General features: G+C 35.4%; 1 protein-coding gene across 3 annotated transcripts; it reads left to right on the top strand.

Annotated features, from left to right (window-relative positions):
* The first annotated feature begins 3,854 nt into the window (after positions 1-3,854).
* LOC133317694 (probable ubiquitin-conjugating enzyme E2 24) lies at positions 3,855-16,369 on the top strand. Of its 3 annotated transcripts, XM_061519569.1 has the most exons (10): positions 3,855-4,204; positions 5,016-5,154; positions 5,251-5,982; positions 6,361-7,817; positions 8,395-8,532; positions 13,232-13,666; positions 13,760-13,823; positions 14,369-14,508; positions 14,674-14,985; positions 15,572-16,369. In XM_061519569.1, the coding sequence occupies exons 4-10, from the start codon at positions 6,372-6,374 to the stop codon at positions 15,815-15,817; spliced, it is 2,781 nt and encodes a 926-aa protein (XP_061375553.1). In that variant the 5' UTR covers positions 3,855-4,204; positions 5,016-5,154; positions 5,251-5,982; positions 6,361-6,371; the 3' UTR covers positions 15,818-16,369. The 3 variants fall into 3 exon arrangements, with proteins under 3 accessions (XP_061375553.1, XP_061375550.1, XP_061375552.1); XM_061519566.1 differs by having other exon boundaries at positions 5,016-5,982; XM_061519568.1 differs by having other exon boundaries at positions 3,855-4,911; positions 5,016-5,982.
* The last annotated feature ends 848 nt before the right edge of the window (positions 16,370-17,217 follow it).

Raw genomic sequence — 17,217 nt, 5'->3', positions numbered from 1 at the left:
GCATCTCTCTTTTTCTCTCTCTCCCTCTTTGATTTTTTATATATCAAAATTTGGACACCACTACACTACTTGGTATCCTATTCTTGTCTTTGGAATGCCAGCATAGCCACTCTTTCAATAAAATTTGATTATAGATCTTCTTCAGTGCCCAAAGTACCATTTTTAAAAGAATTTCCCCTTTTAATTATAGACAATAAACAGCCAAAGCTTGGCGCTTTTGCAGAAGGTTGATCTTGACAGTGGCTTTGTTCTCAACCATTCATTTACCATGCTAGATATGAACATGTTGTGTTGTGTTGGCCACTGACCGAACTTTTGTGTGTTGAACAAGTTCTCAAAATCTTACAAGTCCGTTCTCACTCTAATTGTGATTTTTAGCAGCAAAGCAGAAAGTTTGGAAATCTTGATGTTTAGAAACAGAGACTTTCAAAAAAAAAAAAGGGGGGGTAAGGTGTGTGTTGAACAGATTCAGGATGAGCATGAATGCATGATTTTGACAGACACTTTTAGGTGATGTTTTCCCTCCCCCACAAACATTGATGTTGTGATTTTAATTAAAACCTGTATGAAAGCACTAATATGAAAAATGCCACCAGTGACATGATGCAATTTAGTGGTACAACATTAAGTAAGTAGAATAGTTCCACATCCACCTTCATCGGTTAATATATCTCATTTGGCATGACAGACCCGCACAAACACACAGAGACAAAACTGACACGTAAACACCCATTTCATAATATATATAGTGGTTATGGTGCACAGGTGGCTCAATCCGTGTTGTAAAGTCTACCAATGTGGACCTTTCACCATATTCCTTGAAGATTACCATCATATTTTGCAAACAACTATATTGCATGCCACCAAAAAATTCTCTATTTAGTAGTGAAAATTCTCTAGTAAGTACCAATGTACTATCAACTGGTGCAGATTGGCATGGGTAAGGATCCCTTTACAAATTTTTTTTACAAATTACACTAAGTCTGATCGGTCATATACTTTTGATTGAAGTATGACTGGTCAGACATAGTGTAGTTTGTAAATATAACATTCTCCATTGACATAGCTACTTGTTTAAATGCAAGGAATCCACTATGCAAATAATTTAATGACAGTCACAGTTAGGAATAAAAAATAAAGAGCAATCATACACTGTAGATCCGTTAGAACATTTATAAAAATTTTGTTGAGCAGATAAAAATTGCAGTTTGAGTGATACAATTAAAACAAACTATGATTCAGAAACTTGTTGCATATGCTTAAAACCTCTGATGACACAAGCATTTTTCTAATTTAGTTTAGGCTTTTGAAAGAAACTTGTCACCTGCGGTTTGATTAGGTAGCAACAGCATTCCCGCGTTCTCTTGAAGATGATAGCAATACAAAGCAATTAGTTTTCTTGTCTTGGCATGTGGCAACTTAAGAAGTATGTATGGGGTTAGGATTTTGAACTAGTAAAGTTATGGATAACAAATTGGGTTACTGAGAATATTAGAAGTCAAAAACATTTTCACCAGTGGTACTTTTTAAAGGCTTGCTTGTTAAAGAAGTACAAAAGGAACTGGTCCCAAGCAATCATCATGGGGTCATTGGAATATAGGATCAAATCCGGGGCACATGCACAATAAAGTACAAAAGGAACTGTCAACCTAAAATCTACCCAACGAAAAGAGAAAAGAAAGGGTTTAAAACTCCATAAGGTCATAGTGTGTAAGAAAAGTTGTTAGGAATTGGTCATTTTCAAGTAGTGTCTTATACTTATTGGCGTTAGGCAAAGTCACATGTCATTCTTTCAACTACAAAAGCAAGTGTTTCTAATATTTTTGTTCAGTTCATACATACTATATACTATAGAACCAAACTGATTCGCTCCTAATATCCTCTCTTTTTGTTATCTGTAAAGAAATTGTCGACGTAGCGTGAGGTATACTAATAGGAAGAAAAAAGAAAGACTTGTTTCTACTAACATTCCACTCTTTTTTTTTTTTTTTTGATTTCAAACATTCAACTCTTTTAGATCATGCTAATGCATCCCACTCTTTTTTGAAGCACAAAGAATATTCTTTGTTTTGGCCGTAGAAAAGCAACATTTTTACTAGGATATTCAAGAGAATAAACTTGAGATAACATTGCTTAATGGCTTGAAATTGTAAGTTGGAATGAACGACAGTTTAATTTTTAAAATGCATCAATGACAGTATTATAATTTATAACAAAATTGCATATATTCTTGGTTTTAAATACTTTAAATTAAAAATATTTCCTTTTTTTTCACCACATCTACATGATTTATTTTATCCCAAAGGATTACTCAAAGTTAAATTCTAATCATTCGTCAGAGACTATAAAATTAAAATTTGTCATTTTATCAAATATAGATTAAATTGATACCTGAACTAGTAAACATGATCATCTCAACAAAAATATAGCCATTGCCTATTTTTATTTTTTTTCCAAATCATTGCCAAGATGATTGTGTCCCCAATTATTTTTGACCCTTATGAAAAAAATTGGTACATATTCTCGGGTTTAGTTTTTGGGTTCGTTTTTTCTGCCGTCAATATAGATAAATTATTTACATTAAATCCAAAATAATATCGTTTTGGACCAAAAATCAAAGCATTTTTGTAATTGTAATTTATTTTAGGGTTATAATAATTGTTTTTATTGTAATTTTTTAATTTTTCAATATAAAACAATATTATTTTGAGAGTAAATATAAATAATTTATCTATATTAACCGTAAAAAAGTTAAAGTCTTAAATTTTTTGGTAAATGATTAATTAATTTAATGTGAAAAGGGAGAAATCAGCAGCTGTAATAGTGTCATGTTTTATAACACATTATAAAGTGATGCACAACTTAAACGTATTGTTGATACATACGTCTTTTCAAATTAAATTAATAAATTATTTGTCAGAATTAAACTTGTGAATAATTATACAATTCGACTTACGGACATGCATGTCATTGCGACATAGTGACAGCAAATCCTTTCGTGATTTTAGTCCAATGGGTTTCATTTCGAAAGAAAAAGACGAAAGGGGACAGAAGGAACAATTGGAATTTTGAATTGGTGTTTATTGGATTGCTTTCTTGGGAAAATTTTGGTGCTTCAAGTAATACGGTAATGACATATCTGCCCTCCTAGTTAAAATTTAGTTGGATAGCATTTTTTTTTAGATCAAACAAGAATAATAATATGAAGAAAACAGAAAATGAAGTAAAATAAGGAATAACATTTATTGTTATGTTTTATTTGATACGAATAAAAATAACGTTTTTTTTGAAAGTTATTTTAGATAATTTTACTTAATGTTTATCGAAATGATATTATTTTGATGTAAAAATTATAGTATATTCGTAATTTTAATTTATTTTAAAATTATATTAATTTTTATTATTCTAATTTCTTAACCCAAAATAATATTATTTCGATAAACATTACAAAAATTATTTAAAGTAACATTACATATATATTTTTTTTTCAAAATTTTTTATTGTTTTGGATTGTTTTTACATAACCAAACATGTCCAATTTCTATTCCAATTGCATTGACTCCAAACTTACCGAGAGAATGTATGGTTCAGGATAAATTTTTTTTTTTTTCAAAAATTTTGATTTTTAAAAATATAATTTTTACATTCAGTTTATTATAATATTCAAAAATTAAAAATTTTAAAAAATTTAATTTTTCGAAAATTCGAAAAAATACCGCGTAGCAAGCGGCCGACTGTCTTTTTCTAGAACTACAGTATCTGTGTCTGATACTGTTTGGCATATACTTTTCCCATTGGTTCAATAAGTACACTATTTCTGTTGAAACACAAAGGCACCACCAAGTACCAAATAAAACTCTAAACTAGTTCTCTCTTTCACTACACAAAACCTTAGGCAGAGAAAACATACATAGAGAGAGAGAGAGAGAGAGAGACAGTGTGTGTGTGTGTCTACCTGAAATGGTTCCCAAGTACGGTGTTGAAGTGGACGATGGTGGGACTGGGCGCGGAACTAGGCCTAAATGAACAGCACCCACCTTTTGAAACTCGAAGCAAATTTTGGGAGTAACCTTCTTTCAACTTGTTATGTTTTCGGTGGAGTTCCTTTCATTTTGCGTTTAGAGAGTCATGGGGTTTCTTGGTTTTGGGTCTATAACTGTCTTAGCTGTTTATATGGATTCCAACCTTCTCAGTGGTGCAAATGGTACAGTCACTTGCTTTGTGAACTAACCCTTTGTAAACTCATTCTAATGCTTTTGATTTTTGGTATTTGATTGTGTTGAATTCAATACTATTGTTTTCCATAGAACATGATTAAGTTACAAGTCCTTTCATATGAATTCTGAAGGTTTAATTTAATCTAAAGGAATGATTCGTATTATTCTTCCAACTAATAAAAGTAATTAAGCTGCTGTGGTTTATTTGATATCCAGAAATTATAAATTGTTTGGTGGTTGATAAGTATCATTCTTTTCCGTGGACAAGTTTGATCCCTCCTTATTTCTCTCTCTGTCTCTTCCAAAGCTCAATTAGAGACTGTGAGACTTGAACCTTTTTTTTTAGATTTTTATTTATTTGTTTATTTTTTAATTTGACTTGCAGAAAACCTATAGTTAGTGTTGCAATAGCTGCCTTACCAAGTGACTTTTATGTTGGGTGCTAGAAGCAGCAATATTGACTTGCACGCATCTCTATATGTGTGGAAGGAATCTTAAGTAAACTATTAGTTATCAGTTTTTTTTAAAATAGTTTTCTAGTTTTGTTCAGTCAAAACACAGTGATCCCTTTTTAGATTTCATTTCTTTCTTGTGCGCTTAAGATACGGATTCATCAAAAGTAGTTCATTAATTCAATTTAAGTCCCTGCCTTTCTCTTGCCTCGTGAATCAGGATGCAATATTTTCAAAATATTGTAAGCTTAAATATTCTAATCGCAATCTCATTATGTTGTTGTTTCCACTTTCTTTTCATATAGAAAATGATTAGAGAAAGTATTCACTAGTCTTCTTGTTGCAGGTTCAAAAGAAATGATCCGGTAATGGAAGCTCTTTTGACTTTTGGCAATGGCAATTGTGTTTCTAATTCGATTTAGTTCTCTCAGACAGGTTATCTGATTGCTTCCCTCTTGCTGTGAATCAAGGAGCATAAAGTATGTGTTTGATTGGTTATTTCTGTTGAAATGCACTCCTGATTTCAACTCTGAAATTTTATTGATCCCAGATATTAACCAATCTTCCTTGGTACCAGATAGACCTTATAGAATGTTTGGCTTCATGTGGGGCAAATCTCCTTTGGCAATATGGCTTCCAAGTTCCAATATTAGAAGAGACAAATTTATTAACTATCTGGAATTTACTTATGTTTGAAGATTCAGTTGTATTGGGCAAATCTCCTTTGGCAAAAATTACTTAATTTACTTTGGTTGGATTCCTGGAAGTAAAAAATATATGAAAATAACTTTTGTCATCTTCTATAAAAATATTACCATTCTGAAGTTCTTCCGCTAGGAACTCTACATTTTCACTAGGGCAAATCTCCTTTGGCATCTTTTGATTATCTTGTTCTGCTTCCTCCAACTTCTATAGTTTTTTCTTCCACGAAAACCCCCCTCCCCACCCCCAAAATAAAAATAAAAATTCATCTCATATTTGTAGCTCCTGGATACTAGTTTTGGAAATCTCTCTCAAGAATTTCTATCTGTGGAAATTCCAGTCCTAATTGGGCAAATCTCCTTTGGCATTTTGGAGTCCTTGTTCGACTCCTGTTATCCTATCGGGCAAATCTTCTTTGGCATCAAGTTTCCAGTTTCGGTGGTCAAGATAATCTATTTAAGAAACTGGCTTCTTACTATCTGTGACAAACAGCAGTATCAGACACATTTTGTATTGTAAACAAATATCCTTTGAAGTCTATGTTGGTGCACCTGTTGTGGATCGCGATACATACTGACACCGGAGTTTAATGCTTCTATTTTCTTGAGAAGGTAAGGATCTTCTTGAATCCCTATTTATTGTTAATGATCGTTTATGGATATGTTAAAATTTTGTTGTCTAAATTGATAACTTAGTTGCTCTAGGTTTTCCTTAATAAGGAAATGAGATTACTTATAATTTTTTCATGAATAGCTCATTCAAAGAAATAAAATAAAATTGAGGGTTGAAAATCTACATCTTAATAATTAGGTTGTGTGCTTTCTTCTCAAGATGTTACTGATTGCAGTTTAATTCTGATTCCATTTATTTCTCAGTCTTGTCAGGATTCCTGTCCATTGACTAAGAACTCTATCCTTTCCCATTGTTGGGTTTTGAAGTTATTTTCTTGTATTCATTTCATTGATGTTACTATGAACACATTATGACAGGCATCTAGTTGATGGATGCACACATTAGTGATTTGGACTGGGAGACTTCCAGTCAGAGCAGCAGCAGTGATGATCAAGAGGATATTGATTTTCTATATGGTGGGCAAGCTAGGAGCATATTATCAAGTTTAGAGGAAAGCATTGGGAAGATTGATGATTTTCTCTCATTTGAGAGGGCATTTGTTCATGGGGATGTGGTATGCTCCTTGTCAGACCCATCTGGACAGATGGGCAGGGTCATAAGTGTTGATGTGTTAGTTGATTTGGAAAATGTTCAAGGAAGCATATTAAAAAATGTCAACTCCAAGAAACTTCTGAAGATTCGCTCCATTTCAGAAGGTGACTATGTAATCAAGGGGCCATGGCTTGGCCAGGTTCAAATGGTGGTGGACAGAGTAACTGTATTGTTTGATGATGGAACTAAATGTGAGATCATTACCTTGGAAAAGGATAAGCTTTTACCTCTGACCCATAATTTTCTTGAAGATTCACAGTATCCATACTATCCAGGGCAGAGAGTAAAGGTGAAGTCGTCCACTGCTTCTAAATCAGCTAGATGGTTATGTGGTACTTGGAGAGACAATCATGATAAAGGAACTGTTTGTGCTGTGGAAGCAGGTTTGGTGTGTGTTAACTGGCTTGTCTCTGTTCTTTTGGGTTCCAACTTGAACGTGAGTGCTCCTCCATGTTGGCAAGATTCCAAAAACTTGACCTTGTTGTCGTGTTTTTCATATGCAAACTGGCAACTTGGTGACTGGTGCATGCTCCCAGTTGCAGACCAAAAGGAACAGATGATTCAAGATGCATCCACTGGCGACCTTTCTCATGAGCATAGGATGGCTAGAGGATATAAGAAAAGAAACATCAATTCTAACATTGGGGAATTATTTATAATTGGGAAGATAAAGACCAAAGTTGATATTGTTTGGCAAAATGGTGAACATACTTTGGGATTAGATCCACAGAATTTAGTTCCAGTGAATGTCATAAACACTCATGAATTTTGGCCTCAGCAGTTCGTCCTGGAAAAAGATGCTTCTGATGATCCTCTTAAGCCTAGAAATCAAAGATGGGGTGTTGTTCAATCCGTGGATGCAAAAGAGCATACTGTAAAGGTACAATGGAGAACTGGTCCCATATCTGAGCCAGATAATTTGGCTGGAGATACAGTGATGGAAACTGTGAGTGCCTACGAACTTGTTGAGCACCCAGATTATTCCTGTTGTTTTGGTGATATTGTGTTCAAGGCGGCTCAAAAACAGCTTGGTTACCAAGCTGATAAAGATAATGCAAAGTCAGTGTCTGACTTGAATGCAGAGGCTCCTCTGAGAAACTGGGACCAAATCAGTTATCAGAATAAGTCCCAAGATAACTGTTACCTGTCCTGTATTGGCAATGTTACTGGTTTCAAAGATGGTGACGTGGAGGTGAAATGGGCTACTGGTTTAACAACCCAGGTATGACATAAAACTTCCTGTACCCAATATATTGTAGTTAATGATGCCACTGGCTAAAAATGATGATGTAGAACTCATGAAGTTTATGCTTCCCATAAATGCTTTATATAAAAGAACAATTTAATAGACAATGATTGATCCTATTAGTTTAGTGATCCCCTCCTCTCATGCAATCCTCCTTGTACCTGGAAATGTTATTTGTAACCGTGTGTTGCTGTTTGCCTGTGATGTATAAGATCTTTCTAATCTGAAGCCAGGGTTGGTTTATAGCAGCTATTTTGTGTGTAGTTAAGGTTGGTTTAGGATGATCCTTTCCTTTCTTTCGGGATACAACAGAAAATGCTTCCATTCATTGGTCAAAATCTAGATTTGGATAATTGGCAAATACCTTCCAAGTTACAACGACCGAACTTGAACTGCATCATATTTATTTAATGATCCTCCTGAACTTTGACTGCACCAATATTATATTAGTCACTTAAGAATAATTCTTTCTTATATTTTATTGTAATTTATACATTACTTTGTATGCCTTCATATACAGGAACTCGTTATAAATTTATTTTTGCTCCAACAGGTTGCACCTTATGAAATTTTTCGGATTGATAAACATGAAGGTTCAACTGCAACCCCTGTTCCTTATGAAGCAAATGTTGAGGAGTTGACTCAAGATATGATTGAACATGGAGATCCACCTTCTGATGAGAAAGGAAAGGTGAGGGCAATAACTTTTCTGTATTTCTTGTATCAATGTGCATCTGTTGTAAATAATAATAATTATTTATTTGTTGTATTTTAGAATTTTTCTTGGGCTTAGCCCATTAGGTCATGTAGTCTCTTTAAATAGAGAATCTTTTGTACAGTTTACAATTTACATACAATTCAATAATATATTTCATTACTTTTTTCAAGTTGGTATCAAAGCTTTCGATTCTGAGGGCTCTGCTTCCGCGCCTATCGCCTTTAGAGCGAAACCCTTTATATTTATTTATTTATTTTGCCTCTCGTTGTCATCAGCCGCCACCAAAAAAAAATTTCGGGGACCTTTTGGACCGAGAGGACCACTGTTGACCTTGTTTTTCTCCGATCTATCATTCTACGCACTGTTTCTAAGTAGCAAACGACTCGAACACTTCCGACCGCCTCCAACCAGATCTGTTTACAGCGTTTGGACACTTTTCGGGTGACCTTTCAACTCCGACCAGCCACAGACAGGTTTGCGCTCGTCGGACGACCTCGCCATGAAAAGCTCAGCCCCAGAAGACACCGCACGCGCTCTCACGCGCCACCCCCTCTTTTGCATGTGAAACCCACGCGCCGACAGCCTCACCGGCGCGTGGCGACGATTCTTCGCTTCGGACCACTGTCGTTCTGCTTGTCTCTTCATTCTCTATCTAGATCTGTACTTATATCTCTGATCCGACTTCGTTTGGGTGTCCGTTGTGTGTTTTTGGAGCTGTTTTTTTCACCCTTTCTTATCACTATGGCCGATTTAAAAGATGGTTCGACTATTACGCAGCCTCCACATGTCTCTCCATATGTGAATATTCAGCAAATGGAGTTGGATCAGCTTAAACCCGCTATTGATAATCTGTGTAAGCCATCTGACCGTTCTTTGATCTTGTCTGGTAAGAACACACGTTCTACATCTCTTCTTGCACTAATTTTAAAACCTCATGGATTTTGGATTCTGGTGCAACTGATCGTATGACTTGTCTTACTGAGTCTTTTTTTTCTTATCATCCTATTGTTGGTAGTCATACTATAGCCGTAGCTGGTGGATCCCATAAATCAGTTATTGGTTTTGGTAACATTCAAATTCAACCTTGTTTCTTAAAAATGTTCTTTATGTTCCTCAGCTTTCTACTAATCTTATCTCCACTCAAAAACTTACAACTGATTTGAATTGTTCTATCACATTTTCCCTTCTCATTGTGTTATTCAGGATCTTACCACGAAGAAGACAATTGGAGTTGCTAATGAGCAGGATGGGTTGTATTATCTCCTTCCAGAACATGCTATAAATGATATAAAAAATCAGTTATTAATAACACATCATCCTTCTACTGGACAGTCTATGATTTGGCTCCATCACAAGTGTCTGGGGCATCCACCATTCAGTCTATTGAAGTTAATGTTTCCTTCTTTGTTTCTAAATCAGTCAGTTGAGACCTTCCATTGCGATGTTTGTGAATTTGCAAAACACCATCGAGTGTCATTTCCTTCTAGCACTATCAAAAGCAGCGAACCTTTTTCTCTTATCCATTCTGATGTTTGGGGGCCTTCTAAAGTGCATAGTGTTTCAGGTGCAAGGTGTTTGTTTCTTTTATTGACGATTGTACTCGGGTAACATGGATATTCTTGATGAAAGACAAGTCTGAAGTACCAAAGATATTTATTCGGTTTTATCGCATAGTTGAGACTCGGTTTGGTAAGAGTATTAAAAGATTAAGATCTGATAATGGTACTAAGTACTTCAAGCAACGTTTGTCGCAGTTCATTTCAGACAGAGGTATGATTCATGAGCTCATATGTGTTGATACCCCTCAACAAAGCGGGGTTGCTGAAAGAAAAAATCGTCACCTCCTTGAAGCTGCTAGAGCACTACTTTTCCAGACATCTGTTCCTAGTTCTTATTGGGGAGAAGCCGTGTTAGCTGCAGCCTTTTTGATGAACCGCTTACCTTCACGGGTCCTTAACAATACCCGTCTTATTCATTCCATGACTTCTTTCTTTTCTTTTGTTCCCATTTTGCAGAGCCTTCCACCACGAGTGTTTGGATGTGTTGCCTTTGTCCATGTTCATAAACAACATCGCAATAGGTTGGATCCTAGGGCTCTTTAGTGTGTCTTCCTTGGTTATGCCCCTGATAAAAAAGGCTACAAGTGTTATCATCCACCAAGTCGAATTTTTTTTGTTTCTATGGATAACACTTTTCAAGAATCTGAGTCTTATTTCATGGGTCTTCATCTTCAGGGGGAGAGCAGTTCTTCAGAAGACTCATCCCCTTCCTTCTTTGAGTCTGGATCGTCCTTGTCTACTCCTACACCTCTTCCTCGTGTGTCAGAACCTTCAAATACACTTGAGATACGAAAGATTTTGACACCTGAATTGGTATATTAGAGGAGGAAACAACCCATACTGCCTCACCAGCAACCTCAATCATCTGAACCACTGGTAAGTCTCGAATCTTATGTTTATGATTCTAATATTATTGCCTCTAATGACTTGCCTATTGCTTCTGATATTGCCTCTCATGATTTGCCTATTTCTTCTGATACCTCTTATGACTTACTCATTGCTTCTGCTTCTGATGACTTACCTATTGCCCTAAGAAAAGGGAAAAGATCTTGTTCCAAAAAATCTTGTTCCTTTTGTCCCTCTTGTACTCAATACCCTATATCCCATTTTGTTTCTTTTACTAATCTTTCTGTGCAGCACAAAAGTTTTGTTTCAGCACTAGATTCTATTTCAATCCCAAAATCAGTACAGGAAGCATCAACAGATGAGAATTGGGCTCAAGCCATGCAAGAGGAGATGAATGCGTTGGAGAAAAATAAAACATGGGAGGTTGTTGATAGACCTAATGGAAAAAAAGCAGTAGGGTGCAGATGAGTTTATGTCCTGAAGTATAATTCTGATGGCACTCTTGAGAGATATAAGACTCGGTTAGTCGCCAAGAGTTACACTCAGACCTATGGCATTGATTATGAAGAAGCTTTTTCTCCAGTTGCAAAGATGAATACGGTGAGAGTCTTGTTATCTCTTGCTGCCCATTACAATTGGGATATAAATCAATTTGATGTGAAGAATGCTTTCCTTAATGGTGAGTTAGAAGAAGAGGTCTTCATCGAAATCCCGCCTGGTTTAGATTCTGTGGATGGAGAAAATAAAGTTTGTAGATTAAGAAAAGCCTTGTATGGATTGAAGCAGTCACCTCGTGCCTGGTTTGGGAGGTTTACTAAGGTTATGATAACCTTAGGATACAAACAGAGTCAAGGAGATCACACTCTTTTCTTTAAGCACTCCCAAGATGGGAAGTTCACTGTGCTTTTTGTGTATGTTGATGATATTATTATAACAGGTGATGATATTGTGGAGAGACATATTCTGCAAACACGACTAGTCTCTGAGTTTGAAGTTAAAGATCTTGGGAAACTGAGATATTTCCTAGGGATAGAGGTAGCTCATTCAAAGGAAGGAATTTTTATTAGCCAGAGGAAATATATTCTTGATCTTCTCAAAGAAGCAGGAAAGCTTGGGTGTAAACCCTCTAATACTCCTATTGAGCAGAATCACAATATGGGTTATGAAGAGGAGAGTCCTCTAGTTGATAAAGGACAATATCAACGGCTAGTTGGAAAATTGATATATCTGGCTCATACTAGACCAGACCTAGCTTATGCTGTTAGTATTGTCAGTCAGTTTATGCACAATCCAAAGGAGAAACACATGCAGGCAGTGGAGAAAATTCTTCAGTATCTTAAAGCCACTCCTGGTAAAGGAATGTTATTCCGACGTGATGACAATCTCTCTTTAGTAGAAGTTTACACTTATGCTGATTATGCTGGATCTGTGACTGACCGTCGTTCTACCACTGGTTATTGTATGTTTCTTTATGGTAACTTGGTGACGTGGAGAAGTAAGAAACAATATGCAGTTGTCAGATCAAGTGCAGAGGCTGAATTTCGAGCTATGGCTCAAGGCATTTGTGAGTTATTGTGGTTGAAAATTATACTTGATGATCTCAAAATAAAATGTGAGGGACCTATGAAGCTGCTATGTGATAATAAGTCCGCTATTTGTATAGCTCATAATCCAGTTCAACATGATCGGACTAAACATGTTGAGGTCAACCGCCATTTCATCAAAGAGAAACTTGATAGTGGATTGATTTTCACTCCATACATTCCCACTGGGCATCAATTAGCTGATGTATTGACAAAGGGACTTCTTTCAGATAGATTTCAAGAACTTACTAGGAAGCTGGGAATGATAAATATCTATTCCTTAGTTTGAGGGGGAGTGTTGTAAATAATAATAATTATATATTTGTTGTATTTTAGAATCTTTCTTGGGCTTAGCCCATTAGGCCATGTAGTCTCTTTAAATAAAGAACTCTTTGTGCAGTTTACATACAATTCAATAATATATTTCATTACTTTTTTCAAGTGCATCCATATGTGAATGATGCATATGCTTGTGTGACATCGAAATACAGAGGTCTCGTCTTAGAGAAATTATGGGGGGAAATCAGGAAGTTAATAGCAAGAGAAAATAAAAAGGAATTTTTAAACTCTTCAAAATGATGGATTGATTATCGTCCTAAAATTACAATTTTCAATGAGATTAATTGTTGAGTTTACAGCAGTGATTGTCTCTAATCATAAGCTGAATATCATTTTGATGATCAGGACTTGTTAGATTGTAATGGTGATAGAGATAATTGCAAAAAGCATCCAGGAGAGAGTAGTTACTTTTCCCTTCCTCAAGCCGCCTTTGAACTTTTCGCCAGCATTAAAGCCAGTATATTCCAAACACTTGGTGTAACATCACTTTCTGGAGCAGTTTGCTCGGTCCCTACGTTTGAAGAGGGAAATGGATCTGATTTTCTTGATAAGAAAAATTCGGAAACTTGTGGCTCCTGCACTGAATCACATCCAGTGAGCAGGTTGCTGTCCACTGAAGACAAAACTCCAGATTGTGAAGTTATTAGTATTCATGAGAGGAACGATTTTCCTGTTTCTTCAAACAGCAACATTTCAGATCATTTGAAGCAGTTTGATGTAATTGATAGTTGCTCAGACCACCACTTTTTTGACGAGGGAAAAGGGTTGCCATTATCTCAGGTTAGAAATTAACACGTCATCACTTACTGTGATATATAATTACATTGGAAGCATTGGGGCTAATTTTTTTCCTCTCGTTCTGCTCCTTTGTAGGTCGAAAAAGGATGGGCAAAAAAGGTTCAGCAAGAATGGAGCATCCTGGAGAAAAATCTTCCTGGTGCGCACTTCATCTTATTTGTTTTGAATCGTATTATTTTATATGCTGTGCAGCCTTTGATGTTATACAATGCTTAAATTCAGACTACCAAATTATATTTGGTTCACAGCAATCACATGTCCCTGTCATTCATTCTATGGACCGGGATTGATAGTGCTTTTAATTCCTTTAGCCATTTTAATCAGCAAGGAAAACACAGAAGATTAAATTAGAGACAAGTTTCAGCTTTAGGAAGTTAAGGATTGAGTAGATTACAGCGAAATGGGAATTAAATTGCTACTGTCTGTAAAGATAAACAAAAAATTGTCAGAGTTCCATCTTTCAGAAGTTGAAATCCATAAGTTTAATTGAAAGTAGAATGCTACTATTTAAGCTTTATTGGCCATTAAGATTTAATCTGCAAATGACCTGAAAATAAGTATCCTGCTGATTAAATAAATGCATGAATTGATTTTCTTACCAGAAAAGAAAATCTTTAGAAGTATGCTGTAAACATCCATCAAAGCTTCTGCAAATTCACTTACAATATTTATTTGCACAAACAGAAACTATTTTTGTCCGTGTTATTGAAGAAAGAATGGATCTCATGCGAGCAGCCATTGTCGGAGCGCCTGGCACACCTTATCATGATGGGTTGTTTTTCTTTGATATATGCTTCCCTCCAGAGTATCCCAGTGAGCCACCTGTAAGCTCTTGAATGTAGTTTTTGCTGAGCTTTGCGAATTCTTTTCATTTATGATTCATGCATGGGAACTCCTCCACTTAGCATTCAGCATTCTTACAGAGAAAACTTGCATGTTTGTTGATCAAGCTCTCATACTGTCATTATGGCCTTTGAAATCCCATGCAGATGGTGCACTACATTTCTGGTGGGCTTCGATTAAATCCTAATTTGTACGAGTCAGGAAAAGTCTGTCTGAGTCTCCTAAATACGTGGACTGGCACAACCACTGAAGTGTGGAACCCTGGAGCCTCCACAATTCTTCAAGTCCTTCTCTCTCTGCAGGCTCTTGTCCTGAATGAGAAGCCTTATTTCAACGAGGCAGGATATGATCAACAAATCGGAAGAGCTGAAGGAGAGAGAAACTCAGTGAGCTACAATGAGAATGCTTTCCTTGTCACCTGCAAATCCATGTTGTATCTATTAAGGAAGCCACCCAAGGTAAAATGACTACTATATTTTGGTTTGCCTCTCCTTACACTGAACTCAGTGATGACCTAGGAAGCATAGACAATAACCCCAGAGTGGCATGCCAGAAATATGTCTTAGAACAGAATAAAAAGGCATTGAACATTGCAAGAACAAAACCTGGATATCTTGCATATTAAAATTTGAAATCTAATTTCTGACAGAGAAGAGATGGTTATGATCATAATAAAATGGTCAAAGATCTGCTTAAGTACGAAGGACAGGATCTGAACAAGTTATTGAGCTTCTCTGTTGTCTTTGGGCTGTGCATGTTTGTTGAATAAAGAGCAGTTATTATTCGGAAGTTGAAAATGATGGAGAGACTATCATTGAGATGTACGCATGTCCTTGATTTCTAATTTTTCATACTTTTAGCATGACCTTAAGTTTCTTGAAGTTTTAAATTTTGATTGTTAAATTTTTTCTAGTTGATTACACTGGGCCAATCAAGGTTTGATGACTGTATTGTTCCCAATTATTGTAAAGAAAATGGTGCCATCTGAATCTGCGTATACAGTTAAATGGATGGAATTGTAACTAATGATGATTTCGATTGCAGCATTTTGAGGCATTGGTGGAAGAGCACTTTAGACAGAGCTCAGAACATATACTTCTTGCTTGTAAGGCATATCTTGAAGGAGCTCCCATTGGATATGCTTTTGGAAGTGGAAAAACTGAACATGAAAACCAGAAGGGAACTTCTACAGGATTTAAAATTATGCTGGCTAAGCTCTTCCCCAAGCTTGTTGAGGCATTTTCTGATAAGGGAATTGATTGCAGCCAGTTTATTGAGATGCATAATTAACTGTTCTATGAAGTTGTGAGTAAACCGTCCAGCTTCCTTTATGGATATTCCAACCTTATGTATGATATTAATGTGTTTCCAGGTATCTGTATAATATCAAATGTGTGCTTGATAAAACACCAATATCTCCCAAAAAAATAAAATAATGTGTTGGAGATGTACTAATAAGAGAAACCTTGAACCCTTGTGGTATGTGTATGTATCACATACAATGGCTTGCAGATGTGAAATATATGAAATAAGAAACACAATGATTGGATATTTGCTTGATGTGTATTTTCATCTATTTGATAATGATTTATAAATGTTGTTATCACGTGCAAAGGAAGGTGTTGGGGAGTTTGGTGAAGGTGTCACTAATTACTTGATAGCCATTATGGTGGCTTTTAGAGGAATTAAAAATGTTTCTTTCCAGTTTGCAATAATAAACAACTTGTATTTTATTTAATTTGTTTTTCCACTTATGTATTCTAACTCTAGTTAGTTACCATAGTTAAATATTAGGTGAAGTAGTCAGTTGTATAGTTAGTTCACTTTACCTTTGTTTCACTACTGTTTTTCAATTGTCCTTTTTATGTAATATGTTTCTCTCTGCATCTGAACAGTAGAATGAATGAAAGACTTTCACTTTCATCTTACTTTGAGTTTCGTTCTTGTTCTGGAATCTTACTGTAAGATGCAATGAATGGGTAATTTTAGCTAAATATCTTGATTGGATTTTGGGTATCATCTGAAATGTTAACTAAAGTGACAGACGGATATAAACTTGGTTTTGAGGATGCATCAATATTTTGTGCTGGGAATGAAGAAGGTGGAACACAAATTATGTGGGAACAAATACAAAGAAAGAAGAAAGAATTTAAAAGATAGGCTTATTTGGTTTAGTGGCCAATATAGTACTAATGTATAGATTTTCGTTATTTCTAATAGCAACGATTTACAAATAAACGAAGCATCCATTATTCCTAATCAAATTAATATATTATCTACATCTAGAATAAAGATATATATGACGTGGAATATATTACATATCATACAAAATCGTATTAAGAAAACTCACAGGCGATCATTGTACTCTAAAATACGGCTAATTTGAGAGTAAAAAAGTATCATAATAAGAACCAGCTGAACCAAATGCATGATCCAATTCCAAGCTAATTTGCTAAACGAGGCTAAAAAGTATCATAATAAGAGAAGAATGAACAACTAAGCACATAGAAGTTACTCTCTAATAAATAATATTATTTATTAGAGAGTGTACTGGATTGGAATTTTAATGAATTTTAATATATTATTTTTTGACAAAAAAAAATTTATTGGTATTCAATTAAGATTTTAAAGTATTGAAAAAGAGTAATGTGGTATTCGATTAAGATTTTAAAATATTATTTTAGCGTCCG

Source organism: Gastrolobium bilobum, unplaced genomic scaffold (genome assembly GCF_033153095.1).
Source record: "Gastrolobium bilobum isolate Gb01-03AN ecotype WA unplaced genomic scaffold, APGP_CSIRO_Gbil_v1 utg13468, whole genome shotgun sequence".
Classification (NCBI taxonomy): Eukaryota; Viridiplantae; Streptophyta; class Magnoliopsida; order Fabales; family Fabaceae; genus Gastrolobium; species Gastrolobium bilobum.
Note: the sequence above shows the minus strand (reverse complement) of the source record. Positions and strands in the feature narration are given on the sequence as shown.

Excerpts from the sequence above, each read along its gene's own strand:
- LOC133317694 (XM_061519569.1), top strand. The coding sequence starts at position 6,372 with ATGGATGCACACATTAGTGATTTGGACTGGGAGACTTCCAGTCAGAGC. Across the intron at positions 7,818-8,394 it reads CTACTGGTTTAACAACCCAG|GTTGCACCTTATGAAATTTT; the intron begins GTATGACATAAA and ends TTGCTCCAACAG. Across the intron at positions 13,667-13,759 it reads AAGGGTTGCCATTATCTCAG|GTCGAAAAAGGATGGGCAAA; the intron begins GTTAGAAATTAA and ends GCTCCTTTGTAG.